This window comes from Prionailurus viverrinus, chromosome B1, assembly GCF_022837055.1.
Source record: "Prionailurus viverrinus isolate Anna chromosome B1, UM_Priviv_1.0, whole genome shotgun sequence".
In the NCBI taxonomy this organism is placed as follows: Eukaryota; Metazoa; Chordata; class Mammalia; order Carnivora; family Felidae; genus Prionailurus; species Prionailurus viverrinus.
In genome coordinates, this window is record NC_062564.1 from 143,325,010 (window position 1) to 143,347,434 (window position 22,425).

Genomic DNA, 22,425 nt, shown 5'->3' on the forward strand with positions numbered 1-22,425 from the left:
CCCCTAGGTAGAAGGCTGGACTCTGACCCTGTGGCCATAGCACCTGCCATGGCAGGAGTCACAGGGACCCAAGCCCAACCTGATAAGACTCTGAGGATACAGCTTCACTTACCACTTGTGGACTTGGCAGAACACCATGCACCATGGAGAAGGGGATCTGGCTTATACAGGCAGCTGCTGGAAAAGCTAAGTGACAACCCGAAAGTGCAGAGGATTTGATGCCAATGGGAAATGAGAGATACTTGGAAGCCAGCAGAGTATCACCCTTCATTCCTCCAGACCAGAAACCGCCATACTTTGGAAACAGACACTGTGGTAGATATGGAGATTCTCCATCCAGACCCCCCTTCAAGGAAGGGCTTGACTTGAAGCTGGGGAAGTACTATTAGCAGGCAGCCCCTAAGGGACAGTGGGAGAGAACTGATTTGCCTAAGCCACACCCTCCCAGGGCAGTCTGTCTACTCATTGAGGCCTGATATAGGACACCAATGAGCAACTTTAACTCCAGAGCACCTCCACCCTGTTGGTCAAGGCTTTGGCCTACATCACATTTCCGTTTCTAACTAGCCCTGGTTCCTTTCCCTTTCACAGGTGGACATCCTTTGAACCCCAAAGTCCATCTAAGCAATGACTTCAAGAGAATCCAAGCTATGAAAGAGATCCCGTGTGATCAATGAGAACATGACCAGTTTGGTAACATAGCACCTTTTTGCTTTTTCTGAAACTCAGGGAAACCAGAGTTAGATGAAAGAAGCAGAACAGAAAGCACAAAATGCAATGTTAAGTTGACCCTTGAGATTTCTAAGAATTCTTGTCAGAGAATTAAGAGAACACCAGGCCTGGATTCTTTAAATGCTTGTATTTGATATTCAAATGTGATACTTGATGATTTAAGTATGTCACTTTTAAAGTAAAAAGATGGAAAAATAAATAGCAAGGTATCAACAAGATAGCTAGTATACAGTTAAAAATCAAGACAAGATCAATACTTGATCTAAGATCATTACCTAATTTTAAAGAGTTTCAATTCAACAGAAATAAAATTTAAGGTTGTTAGATTCAGAGGCTTAGGTTTACAACTTAGTTTAATTGAAAAATTAAGGAGAAATTGAGCAGTCCACCATAACAATCAGAATTTTTTAACTCCGTGCTTACCATAAGTGTAGTCACCATCTGTCAAACAACATTATAATTTTATTGACTATATCCTCTATGCTGTACTTTTCATTGGAAATTTTAAATATACTCCAATCCACGAAATGTTTGTGTTTTCATTCAGCCTGCATTACACAAGCAGCTATGTGTATTCTTACAAAGCTATGATCAACTCAAGTCACCTAACACCTTGTATATGGTTCCTTCTTCTCCTTCCTTAATTTAATCCCCTCATTCTTGCTGCCCTCAAGTCACACACATCTTCCCCCAATAAACAATGTGCCTAAATTTTGTCTCAGGATCTATTTTCTAGGGAACATAGGTAAAGAATCTCAGAAAGACAAAAGTTCCTTTTCTAAGCAATGGCAAAAAAGATGTACTAATAATCTGTGTAACAGTTCACCTGCCCAGTGCATCCAGTAATCAATATATCAAGTTCTACTGGGTGTCAGACAAGTGTGATTGTAGGCACTGAGAGATACAGCAATAAACACTAAGTCCCTACCCTCATGAAGTTTGCACTCTAATGAGGGAGACAATCAGGTAGGGATAAGTACTATAAAGAGGGGGGAAAAAAAACAGGATATAAAGTGAAGGGTGTGATGGGGAAGGAAGTAGTTTTATGATTATTTTAATTGCCAATGAAAATGGCATAGTTGTGATTCACTGTAGCCTGGCATTAACTGATATTACTGAATGATTACATTTTGCAATATTTGCTGTCATTTTCCACTTCCCGTTATTTTACTTGGCTCAAAAGTAGCTTTTGTGCACACATCTGGTTGTTTGTATAGTTCGTGTCTGGATTTAGCTTTGAACCGAAAGTTGGTGGCTTTTACCACTATTCTTTCATTATAGAATGCCAGTGACAGGATACACATGCTGTGGTATGAGAAAGTGAGTGGTTTGAGACTATCAGGTGTTTAAGATCTTCCACCATGTAAGAGACCTGCCTCACTTTGGGACCTATTTTGTTCAACAATAGGGTTGAGAGAACTTCCAATTAATTGAAGGAATCTAGCAAGTTTTGGTCTATAAAAGCTGTAATTTTCCACCATTTTTCCTTTAAAAGTGTGTCTACTTTTGAGAAGTGAACATACAGTCAACCCTTGAGCAATATGGGTTTGAACGGTGCAGGTCCACTTATACGTGAAGTTTTTTAGTCAACACAATACAGTACTTCAAATGTATTTTCTCTATTATTTTCTTAGTAACATTTTCTTTTCTCTAGCTTACTTTAAGCATACAGTATATTATATAACATATAAAATGTGTGTTGAGTGTTGATGTTATTAGTAAGGCTTCCAGTCAATAGTAGGCTACTGGTAGTTAAGTTTTGGGGGAGTTTAACATAGGCAGTGATCATCCATATACCCCCCCACATGGTTCAAGAGTCAAATGTAGTTCATCAGATTTGAAGTGCTGTCTCATACATTCTTCTGTGCCTTGTAACTATTGTGTAGATTAGGTATAATACCTGCTTTATTAGGAAAGAAAAATCCCTCAAAGTCAGAACAGTTAAATAAAAGCGAGATCTCAACTCAGATCCATTTACATCCAAATACTCACCACATCCATGGTTCCAAAGTGAAATTACAGTTATAAAAAATTTCTGAATTGTTCTACCTTTAGTTTCCCTAGTTTACTTAACAGTTTTTATAAATTTCAAAACTGGTTGCTTATATTACCCTATCTGGGTAATTGACTCAATTAGGTGTATAATCATTTTCATTTCTACCACAAGATTACAAGAGTTAGCAGTTTAAGGCAGATGCCCAAACAAGTCTAACTTCACATATGAGACAACTTGTTTTAACAACATTAGCGCTCCTGATTAACTCTGAAGGGCTAGATCTGGACAGATGAAACCAAGATCTTCTCTTATAGAAGTAGCTGCTCCAGTGAGATACACTTTTCTTGTTTTTAGAGTGTTTGTACAAGAAAGGAAAATCTGTATGAAACCAGAAAAGATCCCAAATAGTCAAAGAGATGCTTAAAAAGAAAACCAAAACTGGAGGCATCACAGTTCCAGACTTCAGGCTGTATTACAAAGCTGTAATCATCAAGACAGTATGGTACTGGAACAAAAACATTTAAATGGAACAGGATAAAGAACCCAAAAATGTACCCACAAATGTATGGCCAATTAATCTTTGACAAAGCAGGAAAGAATATCTAATGGGAAGAAAACAGTCTCTTCAGCAAATGGTGTTGGGAAAACTGGACAGCAACATGCAGAAAAATGAACCTGGACCACTTATACCATATACAAAAATAAACTCATAATGGATGAAAGACCTAAAGACAAGACAGGAAACCATCAAAATCCTAGAGGAGGAAACAGGTAACAACCTCTTTGACCTTGGCCTCAGCAACTTATTAGACATGTCTCTGGAAGCAAGGGAAACAAAAGCAAAAATGAACTAATGGGACCTCATCAAGATAAAATGCTTCTGCACAACAATCAACAAAATGAAAAGGTAACCAGTGGAATGGGAAAACATATTTGCAAATGATGTATCAGATAAAGGGTGAGTTTCCAAAATCCATAAAGAACAACACCTCAAAAAACAAATAATCCAGTGAAGAAATGGGCAAAAGACATGAACAGACTTTTCCAAAGAAGACATCCAGATGGCTGACAGACACATGAAAAGATGCTCAACATTGCTCATCATCAAGGAAATACAAATCAAAACCACAATGAGATGCCACCTCACACCTGTCAGAATGGCTAGAATTAACAACGTAGGCAATGAGAGATGTTGGCAAAGATGCAGAGAAAGAGGAACCCTTTTGTGCTGTTGGTGGGAATGGCAACTGGTGCAGCTACTCTGAAAAACAGAATGAAGGTTCCTCAAAAAAGTTAAAAATAGGGGCACCTGGGTGGCTCAGTCGGTTAAGCATCCAACTTCGGCTCAGGTCACGATCTCACGGTCCGTGAGTTTGAGCCCCACGTCGGGCTCTATGCTGACAGCCCGTTCATGCTCTCTGTCTCAAAAATAAACATTTAAAAAAAATTAAAAATAGAACTACCCTATGACCCAGCAATTGCACTACTAGGCATTTATTCAAAGGATACAGGAGCACTGATTCAAAGGGGCACATGCACCCCAATATTTATAGCAGCACTATCAACAATAGCTAAAATATCAAATGTCCATCAATTGATGAGTGGATAAAGATGTGGTATATACATACACAATGGAATATTACTCAGTGATCAAAAAGAATGAAATTTTGCCATTTGCAACAATGTGGATGGAACTAGAATATATTATGTTAAGCAAAGTAAGTCCAAGAAAGACAAATACCATATGATTTCACTCATATGTGGAATTTAAGAAACACAACAAATGAACATAGGGGAAGGGAAGGAAAAATAAGAAAAACAGAGGGAGGCAGGAACACCTGGGTGGCTCAGCCAGTTAAGCATCCAACTTCAGCTCACAGTTTGTGAGTTCAAGCCCCACATCAGGCTCTGTGCTGACACTTTGGAGCTAGAGTCTGCTTCAGATTCTTTGTTTCCCTCTCTCTATTCCCCTCCCCACTCATGCACACTCTCAAAAATAAACATTAAAAAAAAAAAAAACAGAAGGAGGCAAACCCTAAGAGACTCTTAAAGACAGAACAAACAGGGTTGTTGGAGAGGTGTTGGGTGGAGGGATGGGCTAAATGGGTGATGGGCATTAAGGAAGGCACTTGGGATGAGCACTGGGTGTTATATGTAAGTGATGAATAAGTGATAAATCACTAAATTCTACTCCTGAAACAAAGAAGTTGAAACTTTCAAGAACAAAAAATAGAGACAAAAAAAAAAAAAAAGGAAAACTTCAAATTGCACCAGAAATTTTTATACAGATGTGAACCACGTGTGCCAACAGACTAAACAGTAGTTTTGGCCAATGAGCTTTACCAAGGACCATACTATTTTCTTTTTTATTTATTTTTTTTTTAATTTTTTTTCAACGTTTATTTATTTTTGGGACAGAGACAGAGCATGAACGGGGGAGGGGCAGAGAGAGAGGGAGACACAGAATCGGAAACAGGCTCCAGGCTCTGAGCCATCAGCCCAAAGCCCGACGTGGGGCTTGAACTCACGGACCGCGAGATCGTGACCTGGCTGAAGTCGGACGCTTAACCGACTGCGCCACCCAGGAGCCCCCATACTATTTTCTATCATACATTATCAACTCTATAGAACACACCATGGGAAAGTTACGAAACCCCTGATATCAGGTTCTGTTTTGGGGGAATCCAAAATGAGACACATACGTTTATATGTACTGATAGAGAAATATCTATATAATATGTTAAAAAGAATTATAAGTTATCTTTTGGTGTGCTAAGGTATGAAACAGTGTATTTTGATTCTGTTTTGTGGGAATACAGCTGATGAGAGACTAAAGAAAAATTACCAGGTGTACCCATAACCATGAAACAAAAGAAACCCCCCCTCCGCCATTCCTGGAACTAGCCAAGGTGTGCCGGTTGTGGTCTGACCTAAAGGCGGGAACCAGTCAAGTTCTGCTGAGTGTTCAAATTTAAATGTCAACCAATAACAGCTCTGTAACTATGGAAAGCTCCTAACTTCCCCTTAACTTGTTTGTGCCTGTCTATAAAAATGCTGTAAAAACCTCGCTCGGGGCCTCTTAGCGTCACCGGCAACAAGTGCACAGAGGTCCGGGTTCGAACCTGCAATAAACGACCCTTGCCGCTTGGCTTTGACTCTGGTGGTTTGTTCTCGGGGGTTTCTCGAACTTGGGCATATCATTTGGGGGCTCGTCCGGGATACCCCCAAGCCCACCAGACCCCAAGTCAACGGGTCGTTCTTGAGACCGATCCGTAAGTGAGCCGGCTCTGTTTCTGTCTGTCCATTTCTGGCTCTCTCCCGCGCGGGATCTGTATCGGTGACTGACACAGCCCTGGCGGACGCGCTATAGGGCAGTCAGTCGGGTCCAGTAGGAGACGTCCACTGGCACCCATCTGGGGCACCTTTTTGGGCCCATCGGAATTCTTCTGTCCAGGTTACAGACACCCGAAACGCGCTAGCGATCTATGTGTTGTGTTCTTTATTCTATAACCTTTAAGCATTGACCCCCTTCTCTTTCACAGGTGACCTGGCCTGGCGCAAGCGGGAATCCTCCTAACTTTACTATCTCTCCTTTTAATCCTTTTCTCCACCTCCAGGATACAGATGGGCCAATCTCAAAGCACTCCTCTTTCTCTCCTTGTTGCTAACTTCAGGGATGTTAGAACCAGAGGACAGAATTTGAGTCTAGACATCCGGAGGGGAAAAATAATAACTCTCTGCCGCTCCGGATGGCCAACCTTCAGCATTGGATGGCCACCCGAAGGAACTTTTTGCCTCCCTATAATCGCTAAGGTGAAGTCAAAGATTTTTCTACCGGGTCTCGAGGGGCACCCGGATCAGATTCCCTACATTCTAGTATGGCAAGATTTGGTAGAAAATCCACCCCCTTGGTTGGCCCCCTTTCTGTCATCAGGAACATGTAAGGTCCTTGCCATGCGGCCTGCAGACCCCCCAAAGCCAAAGATACCATCTGTGCCCTTGTATCCTATATTGCCTGGTAGTCAGGACCTACTATCCCTAGACCCTCCACCCTATCATCCCCCTCCCCTCGTACCCCAGGCCCCACCAGCGCCAGCCGCCCCACCGGTCGCCCCGCTAATTGCCTCCCTAGGGGAACCAGGAGGGCAGGAAGCAGCAGCAGCGCCAGGAGCAGCTGCATCGGGCCCCATTGAAAACGAAACCGACCACGAAGGGCCAGCCGGCCGAACCCACGGGCACACCCAGCGTGAGCCAAACCTTCGCCTCCCTTACTCCACTGTAGCCCTACCCCTGTGGGAAATAGGACCCCCAGATGAAACGGGCAACCCCCGACTCCAGTATTGGCCCTTTTCCACCAGTGACCTTTACAACTGGAAAACAGAACGCTCGATTCTCTGATAACCCTAAAGACCTAATAGCTCTTTTAGACAGTGTTATGTTCACCCACCAGCCCACCTGGGATGACTGTCAGCAGCAACTCCGTATCCTGTTCACCACAGAGGAACGGGAGAGGATCCAATTAGAAGCAAGAAAGCTGGTTCCCCGAGACGACGATCAACCGACACCTAACCCTGACCTCATTAATGCGGCTTTCCCCCTAACCAGGCCTCCACAGGATGAATGGGACTACAACACAGCAGAAGGTAGGGGAAAGCTACTCATTTATCGCCAGACTCTGATGGCGGGTCTCCGGGCTGCAGCTCGCAAGCCCACCAATTTGGCTAAGGTATATTCAGTCGTACAGGGAAAGACAGAGAGTCCAGCTGCCTACTTAGACTAATGGAAGCCTTTAGGCAGTTTACCCCCATGGATCCAGAGGTCCCTGAAAAACAGGCAGCTGTCGTTATGTCCTTCGTGAACCAAGCAGCTCCTGACATTAAGAAAAAACTCCAAAGGCTAGAGGATTTAGAAGGTAAACAGATCCAAGATTTACTCCGCATAGCACAGCGGGTCTACAACAACAGGGACACCCCAGAAGAGAGACAGATCAAGGCCACAAAGAAAATGACTAAAGTCCTGACCGCAATAGTCCAGAAAGAGCAGCCACCCCCAGAAGGCACTCAAACAGCACGCCCTCCCAGAGGACACTTAGATAAGGATCAATGCACCTACTGTAAAGAAAAAGGCCATTGGGCACGAGAATGTTCCAAAAAGAAACAACCCCGCCCCAGCCAAGGACAATGGCAGCCTAAAACAGCCCCCATACTGTTTACTCAAGATACCGAATAGGGAGAACGGGGTTCGGATCCCCTCCCCGAACCTAGGATAACATTACAAGTGGAGGGGACCCCGGTCCAGTTCCTAGTTGACACGGGGGCACAACACTCAGTTCTGGTCAAGCCCCATGGAAAAGTATATGAGAAATCATCCTGGGTACAAGGGGCCGCCAGAATAAAAAAGTACCCCTGGACAACTCAGAGGACTGTGGACTTGGGAACTGGGAAGGTAACCCACTCCTTCCTGGTCATTCCCGACAGCCCATGCCCCTTATTAGGAAGAGATTTACTTAACAAGATGGGGGCCCAAATTCATTTCCAGCCGGGAGGACCCACAGTGACAGACTCTCACAACCAGCCCATATCTGTACTCACTGTGAGACTAGAAGATGAATACAGGCTCCATCAGAAACCCACTCCTTGCGGGGCACCTGGGTGGCGCAGTCAGTTAAGCGTCCAACTTCAGCCAGGTCATGATCTCGCGGTCCATGAGTTCGAGCCCCGTGTCAGGCTCTGGGCTGATGGCTCGGAGCCTGGAGCCTGTTTCCGATTCTGTGTCTCCCTCTCTCTCTTTCCCTCCCCCGTTCATGCTGTGTCTCTCTCTGTCCCAAAAATAAATAAAAAACGTTGAAAAAAAAAAAAAAACAACCCACTCCTTGGGATCAGAGTATCGAGCCCTGGCTTCAACGCTTCCCAGACGCATGGGCAGAAACAGGTGGTATGGGGCTAGCAAAACATCGCCCAGCCCTATTTATAGAGGTCAAGCCCAAGACAGACCCCGTCCGTGTGCGCCAATACCCTATGCCCGCAGAAGCCAAAAATGGCATCACGCCGCATATCCGCCGCCTCCTTGACCTCGGAGTCCTACGCACCTGCCATTCAGCCTGGAATACCCCCCTGTTACCTGTGCGCAAGCCCAACAGTGGGGAATATAGACCAGTGCAAGACTTGAGAGAAGTCAATAAGCGGGTGACAGACATACATCCAACCATTCCTAACCCCTGTACTCTCTTGAGCGCCCTGAGCCCAGAAAAACAATGGTATACTGTTCTAGATCTAAAAGATGCTTTTTTCAGCCTACCATTAGCGCCTAAAAGTCAAGAGCTATTTGCATTCGAGTGGACTGACCCGGACAGGGGCATAAATGGCCAACTCACCTGGACCAGACTACCGCAAGGATTCAAAAACTCTCCAACCCTGTTCGACGAGGCTCTACACGAGGATTTAAGTGAGTACAGACAACAACACCCAAATATAACTCTCCTGCAGTATGTTGATGATCTCTTGATAGCTGCCGAGGCGCCCAAAACCTGCATCCAGGGAACCGAAGGTCTCCTGCGAACTCTGGGAACCTTAGGCTACCGGGCCTCAGCAAAGGCTCAGATCTGCAAGTCAGAGGTAACTTACCTGGGTTACTTACTGAGAGGGGGGCAACGCTGGCTAACGGATGCCTGGAAGGAAACCGTCCTTTGTATTCCTAGACCAAAGACACCACGACAGGTGAGGGAATTCCTGGGGTCGGCTGGGTTCTGCAGACTATGGATACCAACGTTTGCTGAATTAGCAAAACCATTATACCAGGCAACAAAAGACCAACAACCCTTTAGTTGGATGGAAGAAGCCAAACAGGCCTTCCAGCAAATTAAAACTGCCCTGCTATCAGCACCTGCCCTGGGACTCCCCGATGTCTCCAAACCCTTCCACCTATATGTGGATGAAAGCCAGGGCATAGCTAAGGCGGTGCTAACCCAACATTTGGGCCCCTGGCGCAGGCCAGTCGCTTATCTGTCTAAAAAGTTAGATCCAGTGGCCCCCGGATGGCCACCTTGTCTCTGGATGATTGCAGCCACTGCCCTAATGGTAAAAGACGCTGATAAGCTGACCATGGGCCAAGAACTACAAGTCACCACCCCGCATGCCATCGAAGGCATCCTCAAGCAGCCACCTGACCGATGGCTGAGCAATGCCCAACTCACTCATTACCAGGGACTGCTACTGAACCCCCACAGGATCATCTTCACCCCCCCGACAGCCCTAAACCCAGTGTCACTGCTGCCAGATCCAGACATGAACCCCACTTCATGACTGCGCTGACATACTGGCTCAGGTTTATGGGATCTGAGAGGACTTGCAGTACCAGCCATTATCGGATGCAGACGCCATCTGGTTCACCGACAGAAGCAGCTTCGTTCACCAAGGACAAAGGTATGTGGGGGCAGCCGTGACTTCAGAAACCGAGGTAATTTGGGCAGAAGCCCTGCCCCCCGGAACCTCGGCCCAAAAGGCAGAACTAATAGCCTTAACCCAGGCCCTAAAGTTAGGAAGAGATCTCAAGCTAACCGTGTACATTGATAGCCGGTATGCCTTTGCCACCGCTCATGTACATGGGGCGATATACAGAGAACGGGGGCTCCTCACAGCTGAAGGAAAAGACATCAAAAATAAAGAAGAGATTCTAGCCCTGCTAACAGCCTTATGGGAACCCAAAAGGCTAGCAATTGTACATTGCCCAGGACACCAGAAGGCAACAGACCCAGTTTCCTGGGGCAATAATTTGGCTGATCGGAAGCAAAAGACCTAGCCCGGCCCCCAACACAGTTACTGACCCTGCAGTTGCCAGACCCCGGACCCCGGGAATTGCCCCCCAGCCCTGAATATTCGGAAAATGATATTCAATGGATGAGTAAACTTCCTATGACCCGAGTCAAAGATGGCTGGTGGAGAGACTCCAAGAACAGCATTCTACTCCCAGAGAAGCTAGGATGGCGGGTTCTAGAGCAGATCCATCACAGCACCCACTTAGGTTCCCGGAGAATGTTGGACGTAATGAGACAGACTGGACTGAAAATCAAAAATGTCTCCGATAAGGTTGATCAAGTAGTCACTAAATGTACTGTGTGCCAACTCAACAATGCGAGTAGCAATCCTCAGACAACAGGGGCAAGACAAAGAGGGAGCAGACCGGGGACCTATTGGGAAATAGATTTCACTGAGGTAAAAGCAGGAAAATATGGATATAAGTACTTGCTAGTTTTTGTAGATACCTTTTCAGGATGGACTGAAGCCTTTCCAACCAAGAATGAGATGGTGCAGATCGTAGCCAAAAAGATCCTAGAAGAAATCCTGCCCAGGTATGGTTTCCCAGTGATGATAGGGTCAGACAATGGACCTGCATTTGTCTCTAAGGTAAGTCAGGAACTGGCTTCCATACTTGGGGCTGATTGGAAATTACATTGTGCATACCGACCCCAAAGTTCAGGACAGGTAGAGAGAATGAACAGAACATTAAAAGAGACCCTAACCAAACTGACCATGGAGACTGGCGCTAATTGGGTGGTCCTTCTCCCCTACGCTCTGTTCAGAGTGCGTAACTCCCCATACAAACTGGGACTCACACCCTATGAAATAATATATGGTAGACCACCCCCCATCATCCCTAACCTAAAAGATAACCGTGTCAAAACTGAGAACGATAATGGTCTTGAACTCTTGTTCTCCCTACAAGCCTTGCAGAGGGTCCATGAAGATGTATGGCCCAAATTAAAAGAACTTTATGAGACTGGACCCCCGCCTATTCCTCATCAATTCTGGCCTGGGGATTGGGTCCTCGTCAAACGTCATTGGCAGGGGACTCTGGAACCCAGGTAGAAAGGACCCTTCCAGGTCATCCTGACAACGCCTACGGCCATCAAAGTAGATGGAATCGCCACCTGGATCCATTACACCCACGCCAAACCAGTGGACCCGTTCTCAGACCTCATCGGACCCTCAAAGACAACCTGGACTGTTGACCGGACTAACGACAATCCTTTAAAATTGACCCTACGTGGCCAACGGACTGAACCGTAACTATGGTACTTGCCCTCCTCTCGATTGTTCTGCAAATTCTGTCTGTAGATCCAAACCCCCACAACCCCTATAATTTGACATGGGAAATTACTAACTTAGAGACTCATGAAGCCTACAACAATACCCTAGGAACTTCCCCATTAAATACCTGGTGGCCAGATCTATATTTCAATTTAGAAAAAGTTAGTCCATTAGAAGAAATGGAAGGAGGTAAATGGAGGCAACTGCAAAGGAGGGTGTCAATAAGTAGAAATGGATTTTATGCATGTCCAGGATTTAGGACGGGGGCAATGAGGTGTACATGTGGAGGGATTGAAACCCTCTACTGCGCAGCCTGGAGTTGTGTCACCTCCAATGATGGGGAATGGAAGTGGAAAGTAAAACCCCAATTTATTGAAATGTCCTATGTCCGACCATGTACCCGCACCAGGTATGATGAAAACTGTAACCTTATTCGTATAAGATTTACAGAGGAAGGGAAAAAGGACAGGCGGTGGGTCTTAGGACTCACTTGGGGACTCTACTTATATCAATATCCCTTCTTTGGGACTGCCATTCAAATAAAATTAAAAGTCTCCCCTCTTGTACAACCAGTGGGGCCAAATCAGGTATTAGGAAAAAAAAAAAAAGAAACAAGCCTATCCCCAGGCAGATCTCCACTACTCCCTCCAGCAGGACCCCGTCCTTACCCCAGGAGTAAAAGCACAAGCTGTCCAAGAAAATCAGAACCCAGAAGGCATAGACTCCCTATGGAAATGCTAACAGCAGTGTATGAGGCCTTAAACCGTTCGGGCCCTGAGGCGACAAGGGCCTGCTGGTTATGTTATGATATAAAACCCCCCTTCTAGGAAGCCGTAGGTCTAGCTGCCCCTTTTTCACAATCAGGAGAAGAGTCGCCAGCAGCTTGCAGGTGGAATCGAAAGAGCCCCGGCCTCACACTGCAAGAGGTCACTGGCAATGGGACTTGTATAGGAAAGGACCCCTCTAGCCATATCCAGCTCTGTGCCCCGACTAATTACTCTATAAATGAATCTAAATGGATAATTCCAGCTCCTGACGGTTGGTGGGTTTGTTCTAAGACAGGGCTCACCCCATGTGTTAGTAGGAATGTTTTTAATTCGTCAACAGAATATTGTATCATGGTATTAGTGTTTCCAAAGGTTATTTACCACCAAGAAAATGTTGTATATGATCTGTGGACAGAAGGGACGGAAGCAAGAGAGTCAATAAGAACAAAATGGGAGCCCTTTACGGCCATAACCTTGGCCACCTTATTTGGCCTCAGTACCATAGGGGCAGGAACAGGGATCTCATCACTAGCCATCCAGCACCGGGGGTTCAACAGCCTAAGGGCAGCCATTGATGAGGATATAGCCAGACTTGAGGACTCAATCTTGCACCTCGAAAAATCTCTGACCTCCCTTTCTGAAGTAGTCCTACAGAACCGAAGGGGGCTAGATCTAGTCTTCCTCCAACAAGGAGGTTTATGTGCAGCCTTGAGAGAAGAATGTTGTTTTTATGCTGACCACACCAGAGTAGTCCGAGAGTCCATGGCTAAAGTTAGAGAAGGCCTGGCCAAACGGAGGCGTGAGCGAGAACAACAACAAGGCTGGTTTGAGTCTTGGTTCAATCAGGCCCCATGGCTAGCCACCCTACTTTCTACTCTAGCTGGGCCCCTTATACTCCTCCTTCTCCTCCTCACCCTCGGGCCTTATATTATTAATAAACTAGTTGCCTTTATAAAAGACCGGGTTAACACGGTCCAACTGATGGTCCTTAGGACCCAATACCAACCTATCGTTACCGAAACATTTGAATCAGACACGTAAGACCCAAGATTGGCTCTTGAGGCACCAAAGAAAGGGGGGAATGAGAGACTAAAGAAAAATTACCAGGTGTACCCATAACCACGAAACAAAAGAAACCCCCCCCCCCCTCCGCCGTTCCCGGAACTAGCCAAGGCATGCCTGGTTGTGGTCTAATCTAAAGGCGGGAACCGGGGCGCCTGGGTGGCGCAGTCGGTTAAGCGTCCGACTTCAGCCAGGTCGCGATCTCCCGGTCCGTGAGTTCGAGCCCCGCGTCGGGCTCTGGGCTGATGGCTCAGAGCCTGGAGCCTGTTTCCGAATCTGTGTCTCCCTCTCTCTCTGCCCCTCCCCCGTTCATGCTCTGTCTCTCTCTGTCCCAAAAATAAATAAACGTTGAAAAAAAAAAAAATTAAAAAAAAAAAAATAAAAAAAATAAAGGCGGGAACCAGTCAAGTTCGGCTGAGTGTTCAAATTTAAATGTCAACCAATAACAGCTCTGTAACCATGGAAAGCCCCTAACTTCCCCTTAACTTGTTTGTGCCTGTCTATAAAAATGCTGTAAAAACCTCGCTCGAGGCCTCTTAGCGTCACCGGCAATGAGTGCGTGGAGGTCCGGGTTCGAACCTGCAATAAACGACCCTTGCTGCTTGGCTTTGACTCTGGACTCTGGTGGTTTGTTCTTGGGGGTTTCTCGAATTTGGGCATATCACTGACCCAGCCTCTGCTGCCACCTCTAAAACACAGTTTCTCTAGACAGTCACTATCTGTCCTCAACTCAGTGGCCTAAGAATGTACAATGATTAACTCTCAATATCAATGAATGCTACCTCTTCTGGGCCAAAACCCTCTATCCACTGAAAAGTAGGTGTGCTTAGATTTTGCTGTGCCTTTTAGAACATTTACCAAGGTCCCTAAAAGCTGTAACATTTTAGGAAGCCATGGCAGTTTATCAGCTGATCTTCAGAATGCCTATGGGACAGTTCCCTTAGAAGTACACAAGGAATTGCAGGCCAGAAGTTTCTAAATGAAAATCACAATTACAACTAGCAAGTGGGAGTAGTTGAGACTTGAAGTCTAAATACAACTAATAATTTTTAAATTTCATCTGATTATTTTTATTGTGCCTACAAAACTATTTAAAACATGTGGCTCAAATTATCTCTATTGGACAGAGTTGCCCTCCGGGCAAATTAAGAGGTAGTTCCCTGTGCTGAAAACAATTCCCAAGTATCAGGAGGTTACTATCTATAGTGGTACAAAAGGGTGGCCTTCCAGGCTGTGGATCCTCTAAGAAGGCCCTGACATGAGCTCTGCTCCTAAAAGGCACTCTGTATTATTTCTACTTCCTCCCCAATCCCATTTTCAAAAGACAATGCCAAGATTTCTAAGCATATTATTTTTGAGACAGAGAGAGACAGAGCATGAACGGGGGAGGGGCAGAGAGAGAGGGAGACACAGAATCGGAAACAGGCTCCAGGCTCTGAGCCATCAGCCCAGAGCCTGACGCGGGGCTCGAACTCACGGACCGAGAGATCGTGACCTGGCTGAAGTCGGACGCTTAACCGACTGCGCCACCCAGGCGCCCCGATTTCTAAGCATATTAAGGCAACCATTCTACTTGGGTTTAAGTAGGCTTTATCTTGTGGGTAGACTACAAGGAGAGTTAGGGAGAGTTACGTTAATTGAACATAAGGAACTGTGTGGATAAAAATATGGGCTGGCACTACTCAGGATATGGGCCAGGAACTGGTTTTTCTACATTGCATTAACCCACAGCTTTCCAGCCCTTTACAGTGTCACTATGGATTAAGAGCAGATGTCCATGTCCATGAGGCTGCTACTATTGATAATCATTCGCTTTATTTAGGAGATCCTCCCATAAGAGATCACCGGTACCTATGGCCCAGCCCACATGGCTCCTGTCAGGCCCCATGCTTACAATAGGGCAATTATTACAGACAATAGGAGTCTTTATGGGTCTTTTTCTTCTCTTTTGCTGAAACTTCAGGCTCAAAGTTTAGGACTTAAATTATCATGAGGCAAACAATGCTCTGGCCCCTCATAGGTAGAGCCATTTTGGATTTCTCTTTCCCTTGTGCCTATAAGAAACACCAGCATAAGGCTGCTATGGCCTGGATGATACTCCAACCTGAGGACTGGACAGTGGCCTAAAAAGCTCCTGTCCAGGCACTGGGACAAATTCTTGACTTTTCTTTACTGCAAAGGCTCTTCAAAGTGATAAATACAGGGGGTAACCATTGCAGATTGCCTTCTCCCAAAGGTCCTAAGACCTTTGAACCAAGTCAGGGATAACAAATTTTGCACTGAGTCCAAATGACCTGGCACTTGAAAAACATATTGAACTATCCTATTTTGTACAAGTTACAGAAGTCACACTTAAGAGACACACACAGACTATTCCTAGCATTTGTGCTTTAAAATGTTCTGAAGAGTTAATTCCTACAAACTAGATTCTAAGTAGGATGAAAGAAAGTTGAAAGAATAGTTGCCTTCCAAAAAACTTTCACATCCTCCTTAGAATACAACTAATTCTAATCTCCTTGGCTTATGTGTCACTTGCCAAGCATCTCATAATTAAGATCAGATTCCACTTGGCAGGGGGTTCTATAGGAAAGGCAATGGCTCTCAGGAGGAAACCTATGCTGAGTGTATCTACCTACCTACCTACCTATAAGGCAAGACACTAGAAGAGATAGTCAAGTTCATGAAGGCACTGGATATGGAGGACTTGGAAAGACACCATTCTTCCCACAAGAAAGGGTTTGTTGCTCCAGCTGCTGGGAGTACTGTCAGGTCTGACTTCCAAAAAGTATGTTTCTGCTGCAAGGCCACACCCTTCCCCTAGGGACCTACATCCAATTACTCACTGCAGAGGTCATACAAAGGCTGCCACTTCAGGCCACCATGGAGTAACTCTGATGGGCCATACACTTGTCAATGCTCCTGGGGATGGCCAAACACTGTTGCGTCTACACTGCAGTTTAACTGCAACTGCTTCTCAGTCCTGCTCCCTTTCCCATTCCTTTTACACGGTTCTTCATAATAAACTCGCACCTCAATATTTAATTCTGAAAAACTGAACCTGTAACACTAGGCAACAGGGGCTAGGAGGAACAGGATTCCACTCTGTCTTGCCAGAATACCTATGATCATTACAAAATTATTCAACTCTAACCTCTAATTCAAGAGACTGGCACAGACCTGGTATCTTAGGATGTGGTTATGGTTTCCCGACTCCTCTGGTTTCTAGTTACATGCCAGTTCTAACAGGTATTTATAGCCCTAGATTCCCATGTTATATTCTGGCATTAACTTCATGTTAGCAATTCACCTAGGGATTCTGTGTGTTTCTCATCTATCCAGCCTAAACACACAAATGTCTAAAGAGAGAAAATGGTTCTTTCTCTTAAAGTTAGGGGAGACCACAGTTCACTAAGGGCCATTGATGGTCTGGATAGAATTCAAGAACTGGATTCATATGTTCTGTAATGTCAGGGAGGATCCAAACACAGTACCACTAGCAGAGGGAGGTAAGTTACCAAATATCCACGTTCTCACCACTGAAGTGCTCAGAAATGGACACTCTGTACTGCTACATTTTCCAGGGCTACTTGAAAAAATGTGAATGCATTCTCTGCTCATGTAAATTTAACAGTGTCTATAAAATACACTAGACCAAGTGAGAGAACTGGGTTTTACCCCTAGTCCAAATTATCTGAAGAGATCTACCTGTAACTTCCAGAGGTGGTCACAAATCATAGTCCCAGTAAAAATCATACAGGACAATATAAAAACCACCTTGACTAATACAGAGTCCTTTAACTAGTATTCCATCTTATAATTCTACAGCTTTTCTGGAAGATCTAAAAATTATAAAAAAAAATTTAACAAAGCTGAATAGAAATATTCCTGGCAATCTGAATTCACCATTTGTATTTTTTTATTATGATTGGCAAAACGTATCGACCTAGGAGTCACTATACAAGTTGAAAATGCAGTAAAGAACCTGTGGGTGCACACCAGCAAATCCAACTCACATGGCTGCAGAGGTGGATGGTGAGGAGTTGCTGTCTTCTCTGCTTCTGCCCCCCCCACACACACACAAGGTCAACACCTCATGTTCATGTTGTTTACTTTACAGTGCTTTGTCCCTTATCATTCCCACCTGAGGAGGAAAATTAGATGAGCCCTAGTGGCCTAGAAAAGCTCCTATGTTCAGGGAAGAGATGTAGGTGATAAAACATTCTGAAAAATAAACCCATAAAAGACACACTTAGCCATAGTTACTGCTTCTGGTGACCCATTTTCTCTATGCACAAGAGAAAAATGTGCAAGTATATTTGTAGAAAAGGAACCATGCTGTTCAAACACAGGTACTTTTTGTGAATGTAATATCCTCTGCTACTATGACACAATCTATTCATCTAAGTGTGTGTCAATGATACATGGTAAGAGCTAACTCTTGTTTCTCAGGGGCAATCTGCTTTGCCTTAGCTTTCTAAGTCTATTTAGGTCTCTTTTCTCTTTCTGAATAGCTTTTGTTTTGCATCATCTGCAGAGATCCCTTTTCCTTTTCATTCATTCTCTATACCAAAAACTGACTTCATCCAGGGCTATATATGGAGATCTCCCTTATGACCAACTAGTTAATCACTGCTGGCTCCTTCTACACAGAAACCATCTCAGAAATAGCCAAGTCATGGCTCCAAGCTTTCCTGAGAGGATCTCACGGGACATGGAACTCCGCTGTATGATTGCGTGCTGCCATCTCCTGGCCAAAACACTGAATTCAGCCCTGGTACATTACCACAGTTCACCCTTGGGCCTTGTCTGAATTCTGCTTGCATTCCAGCTAGGATGGGAGAAGACCTCAGGAACTCCCACATCTTAGAAGGCATAGATCTTAGAAAACTTAATAACAATGATTTATGGACTCAAATCTCATCATTTCTGGACTTCACAAGCACTATACTCAGAGGAAGATCAGTTTAAATGGCCTATCTTATTTTTTGACTCTTCTAGTCAAATAAGCCAAGTGGGTTCCTGGATAGAGGAACTATCCAGGTATTAAGTGCATATTTGCCTTCACACATAATTCCAGGATTGATTCTTGCTGCCAGTAAAGGTAAGGTTGGTTCCAGAGTGACAGTAGGTAGAAAGGAGACTTAAGCAAAACTTCATATAAATACAGAGCATACCCTTATCAAGCTGCATGGGTAGATCAACTCTTGCTTCCCCATGCCTCCCCACAAAGACAAATTGACAAATTAAAGGCACCATTTCTACCAAAGATCCTAGGATCTTCTCCTTAGGATCTGTATCCAAGCCTAAGTATTCAGCCTGACTCACAATACAACAATTGCTTAGTTGGAATTTTAAGTTAAAAATATGGCTTTACTACAGCAGTAACACTAATGATATGCCACTCTGTAACCTGTAACTTTAGAACTGGCTTGATAGCAGCTCCCCTATGGATGTCCAGGTGCCAAGTGCACTTGAATGGGCCCAAGTTCCTCCATTACTCAGTATCATAGGCCTGCCTCTCTGATCTAGGATTTCCAAAGCACAGAGTTACCAACTCTGGATATGATTTGGCACACTGACTCATGAGGCTAGAAAGGCAGGTACATTTTATGTCCACTAAGTTCAGACATGTTTTCACTGACCTCTCAGTTTTTTTAGCCTTGGAATTCTCACATGTTAGGAAATGTGGAAGATAAGCCTTCACAGTTAACTTACAAAAAGTCCTAGAAAATAACATTAGACCTCTGACATTGGTCACTACTGATTTCCATCCTATTTTGAAAGACAAGAACAATGGCAGGTGACTCCACACTTGTTCACAAATTAACCAGGCTAGATGTCAGGGTGTACCAACTGGACAAGAAATCATCACCACCTACCCTGCCCAAAACTGACAGATGTCACTCAGTCCTCATTCCCTAATCTGCATGGGACATGGGATCTGCCATAAACCCTAACTAGTACTGATCAAGTCCTGCAGTACTCCAGGGGCAACTTGTATCTTGCAACTTTTTCCAGTAAATGAGAGTAATGATTTTATTTCAGTAACTTCCTCAATATCCAGTAATCAAAAGATCTCACAACCCTTCTCATCATGGCCCAGGTACCAAAGGCAGTGATGTTCTTAAATCACATGTGTAAATTCTTCAGGTATAAGAAAACCATCAGCATTACTAACAGTTGTTTGACAATAGGGAAGAGACATAATTATGTTACAAATGGTAGCTAAACACTAATTTCAATACCAGAGCATCTCAGCTATGCTCTATGATTGTGAACATCTCACATATGCTTGAAATATGCCTTTGGAACTTCCTACTTAGGGACTGACAGCTCCAGCTGTTGCATTGCAAACCAAGTTAAAGTGTAAAGAAAAAGAATATATACTGATTCCTGGATGGAGGACACTAGCCTGGCCATCTAGTCAGGGTCTGGAGGGAAAAGGACTGGAAAATTAGACAATGAGATCTAAGAAAGGCAAATCTTGTGTATCCATAGGCCCTATTTTCATATCTTCTATTAAACCTACTACAAAACATCCATCACAGAAGAAGCATGGAATGGTCAAACAGACAAAATGTCTCTGACAGATGACAGCAGCCAGACCTCATCAGCCAATAAGCAAATGATTTGCAGTGGGCATGGAGCCTACATAGGTGCCCAACTACATGGAATGCCATATTCCAGAGGCAATCTGCTGTTGCCTCTGAATGCACCAACTGTTAAAGAGGAGTAATGAATATCTACTTCAGCACTACTTGTAAAGGAGACCACTTGGTAGCAATTATATTGACTATATAAAACCCTTTCCATTTTAGAAGAGCCAGAAATTCAATCTCCCAGGAACAGATAACTAATCTTGGTATAGGTTTATCCTTCCTGCTTGCAGAGACTCAAATTGTACCACTACTCTGGGGGCTTCTGCCATGTTCCATCCACAGGAATGGAATCCTAATCAAAGCACCTAACCAATAGAACACTTACAGAAAAGGTGCAGAGTGAGCCCCTGATCATGAGGTCCACTGATCTATATCAAAACATGCAACACCATACAAAAGCAACTAGCCTTTCTTTCAGCAGCAAGTTTAAAGAGCCTTCAGATAGCATAACAGAAGCACTAACTCAGAGTTGGCATGCTGTAAGTTTAGGATCCCTCCCTTCATAATGCAGTCTTTACATTAAAGAGACATCTATGTGGTATTGTATCCCTAGTAAGATTAGATCCAAGAATCAGGAGGTAAAACCTAGGATGATCCCACATTTCATCATTCCAAATGACATATTGAGTCATTCTGTGAGTCATCATAGTTACAGGGATAATGGACTTTGGTCAGCAAGAGGAGGTTTGGCTACTTTAACATGGTGGGAGCAAGTAAAAATGTGTATGAAACCCATTTAACTATCTCTTCATACTTCCTTCCTTGTTCCATTTACCTCAGATACATCCAGAAGCCCAACCATGAAAAGGGTATATTAGGTTCAGACTCCTTAAGATGATGGTTTGGGTCACACCACCAGGTAACTCAAACTTCAGGTGAGGTGATAGCCAAGGATGAAGAGAATTCAGAGTCAAGAGTGGAGAAAGGACAAGAAGTGTATCAATTGTGACCCAAGATAAACTCCAGCAAGGGGAGCTGTACGTCACTTCACTTACAGCCTCTGACTTTTTTCCTCTGGAATAGAGGACTTTGGAAACCATAGAGTTTCTCTGAAGACCCAGATAGAGGAGTAGATGTGTCAGCACAAAGGGCAGTCTGGCGCCCATTAAAATCCACCCCCTGCATAGATAGATTCCAACCAGTGACTGAATGCAAAAGGAATATTGAGTAAGTCCCATTCTTGGGAGACTTGGACTCTTCTGAAGGTGATTCCTGGTCTATTACTTGCCTTTGACCTTGCTAAGTCACTTAGTATTGCACCACAGTCTAAGGCACTCCCTACCCAATATTTATTCCCCTTTCTTGTAGCCAGTCAGACTTGCATTGCAGTTGATCACTCCCCCAAGAATCTTCTAGTTCCCTCTAGATTTCCTTCACAGAGCTTTCTCCCACCACAAAAAAAAATCTTGAAGATGAACCCCATCTAGGCATCTGCATCTCAGAGGATAGAGAATAATAGTGTAAAACTTTTGGGTCTCAGATAAAAACTTAAGCATCCTAATCCATTCAAATGAAAAAGTAAGCTTGTGTGTATCTATAGATACCCCAAAGCTACCTTATTCCAAAAGGCAGAAGAGTAGCTAGGTACAGATCCTGAATTACCTTAACACTATGGATATTAACTTTATACCACATTGATGGGATTCCCAAGATATATGGATACTCCTTTCCAAAATTTAGTCAAGCATAAATGTTAGAAGGCATGGGAACTATAGAAGTTTCCATCTCATATTTGCTTGGGGAAAATTATTTTGAATTCTTCTGTTCTTGTCTTATGTTCTACCATATGCCATTTCATTCTATTATTGACCCAGATGAAATCATCACTATCCCAAATATACCTACCTTTGACCCCACACCCATCATCCTGCTTCAAGAAGCTGAAAATCAAGCATGTGAAATTTATATAGAGCTAGATAAACCCAGACTGACCAATGATGCCATGACTCAGATCTGTTCCTTTGAATTACAGGCTCATTGGATCCAGGCTGGTGGGTACCTGGGTGACTCTATATTACCAATGCTAGCATAAGGGCTGATGTTATTAACTAGGACATCACTCAGCCAATCCTTGCTTTAAGTTTAGCCATTTCTAAACAGAAGTTCCAGAAGTGGTGGTAGCT

General features: G+C 44.2%; 1 protein-coding gene across 1 annotated transcript; it reads left to right on the plus strand.

Moving 5' to 3' along the window:
* The first annotated feature begins 6,325 nt into the window (after positions 1-6,325).
* LOC125164849 (uncharacterized) lies at positions 6,326-11,887 on the plus strand. Its single transcript, XM_047857601.1, is given in 6 exon segments — positions 6,326-7,116; positions 7,118-7,497; positions 7,500-8,358; positions 8,604-10,022; positions 10,024-10,508; positions 10,511-11,887. Coding segments are annotated over 6 exon segments (5,190 nt in total). The 5' UTR covers positions 6,326-6,352; the 3' UTR covers positions 11,794-11,887.
* The last annotated feature ends 10,538 nt before the right edge of the window (positions 11,888-22,425 follow it).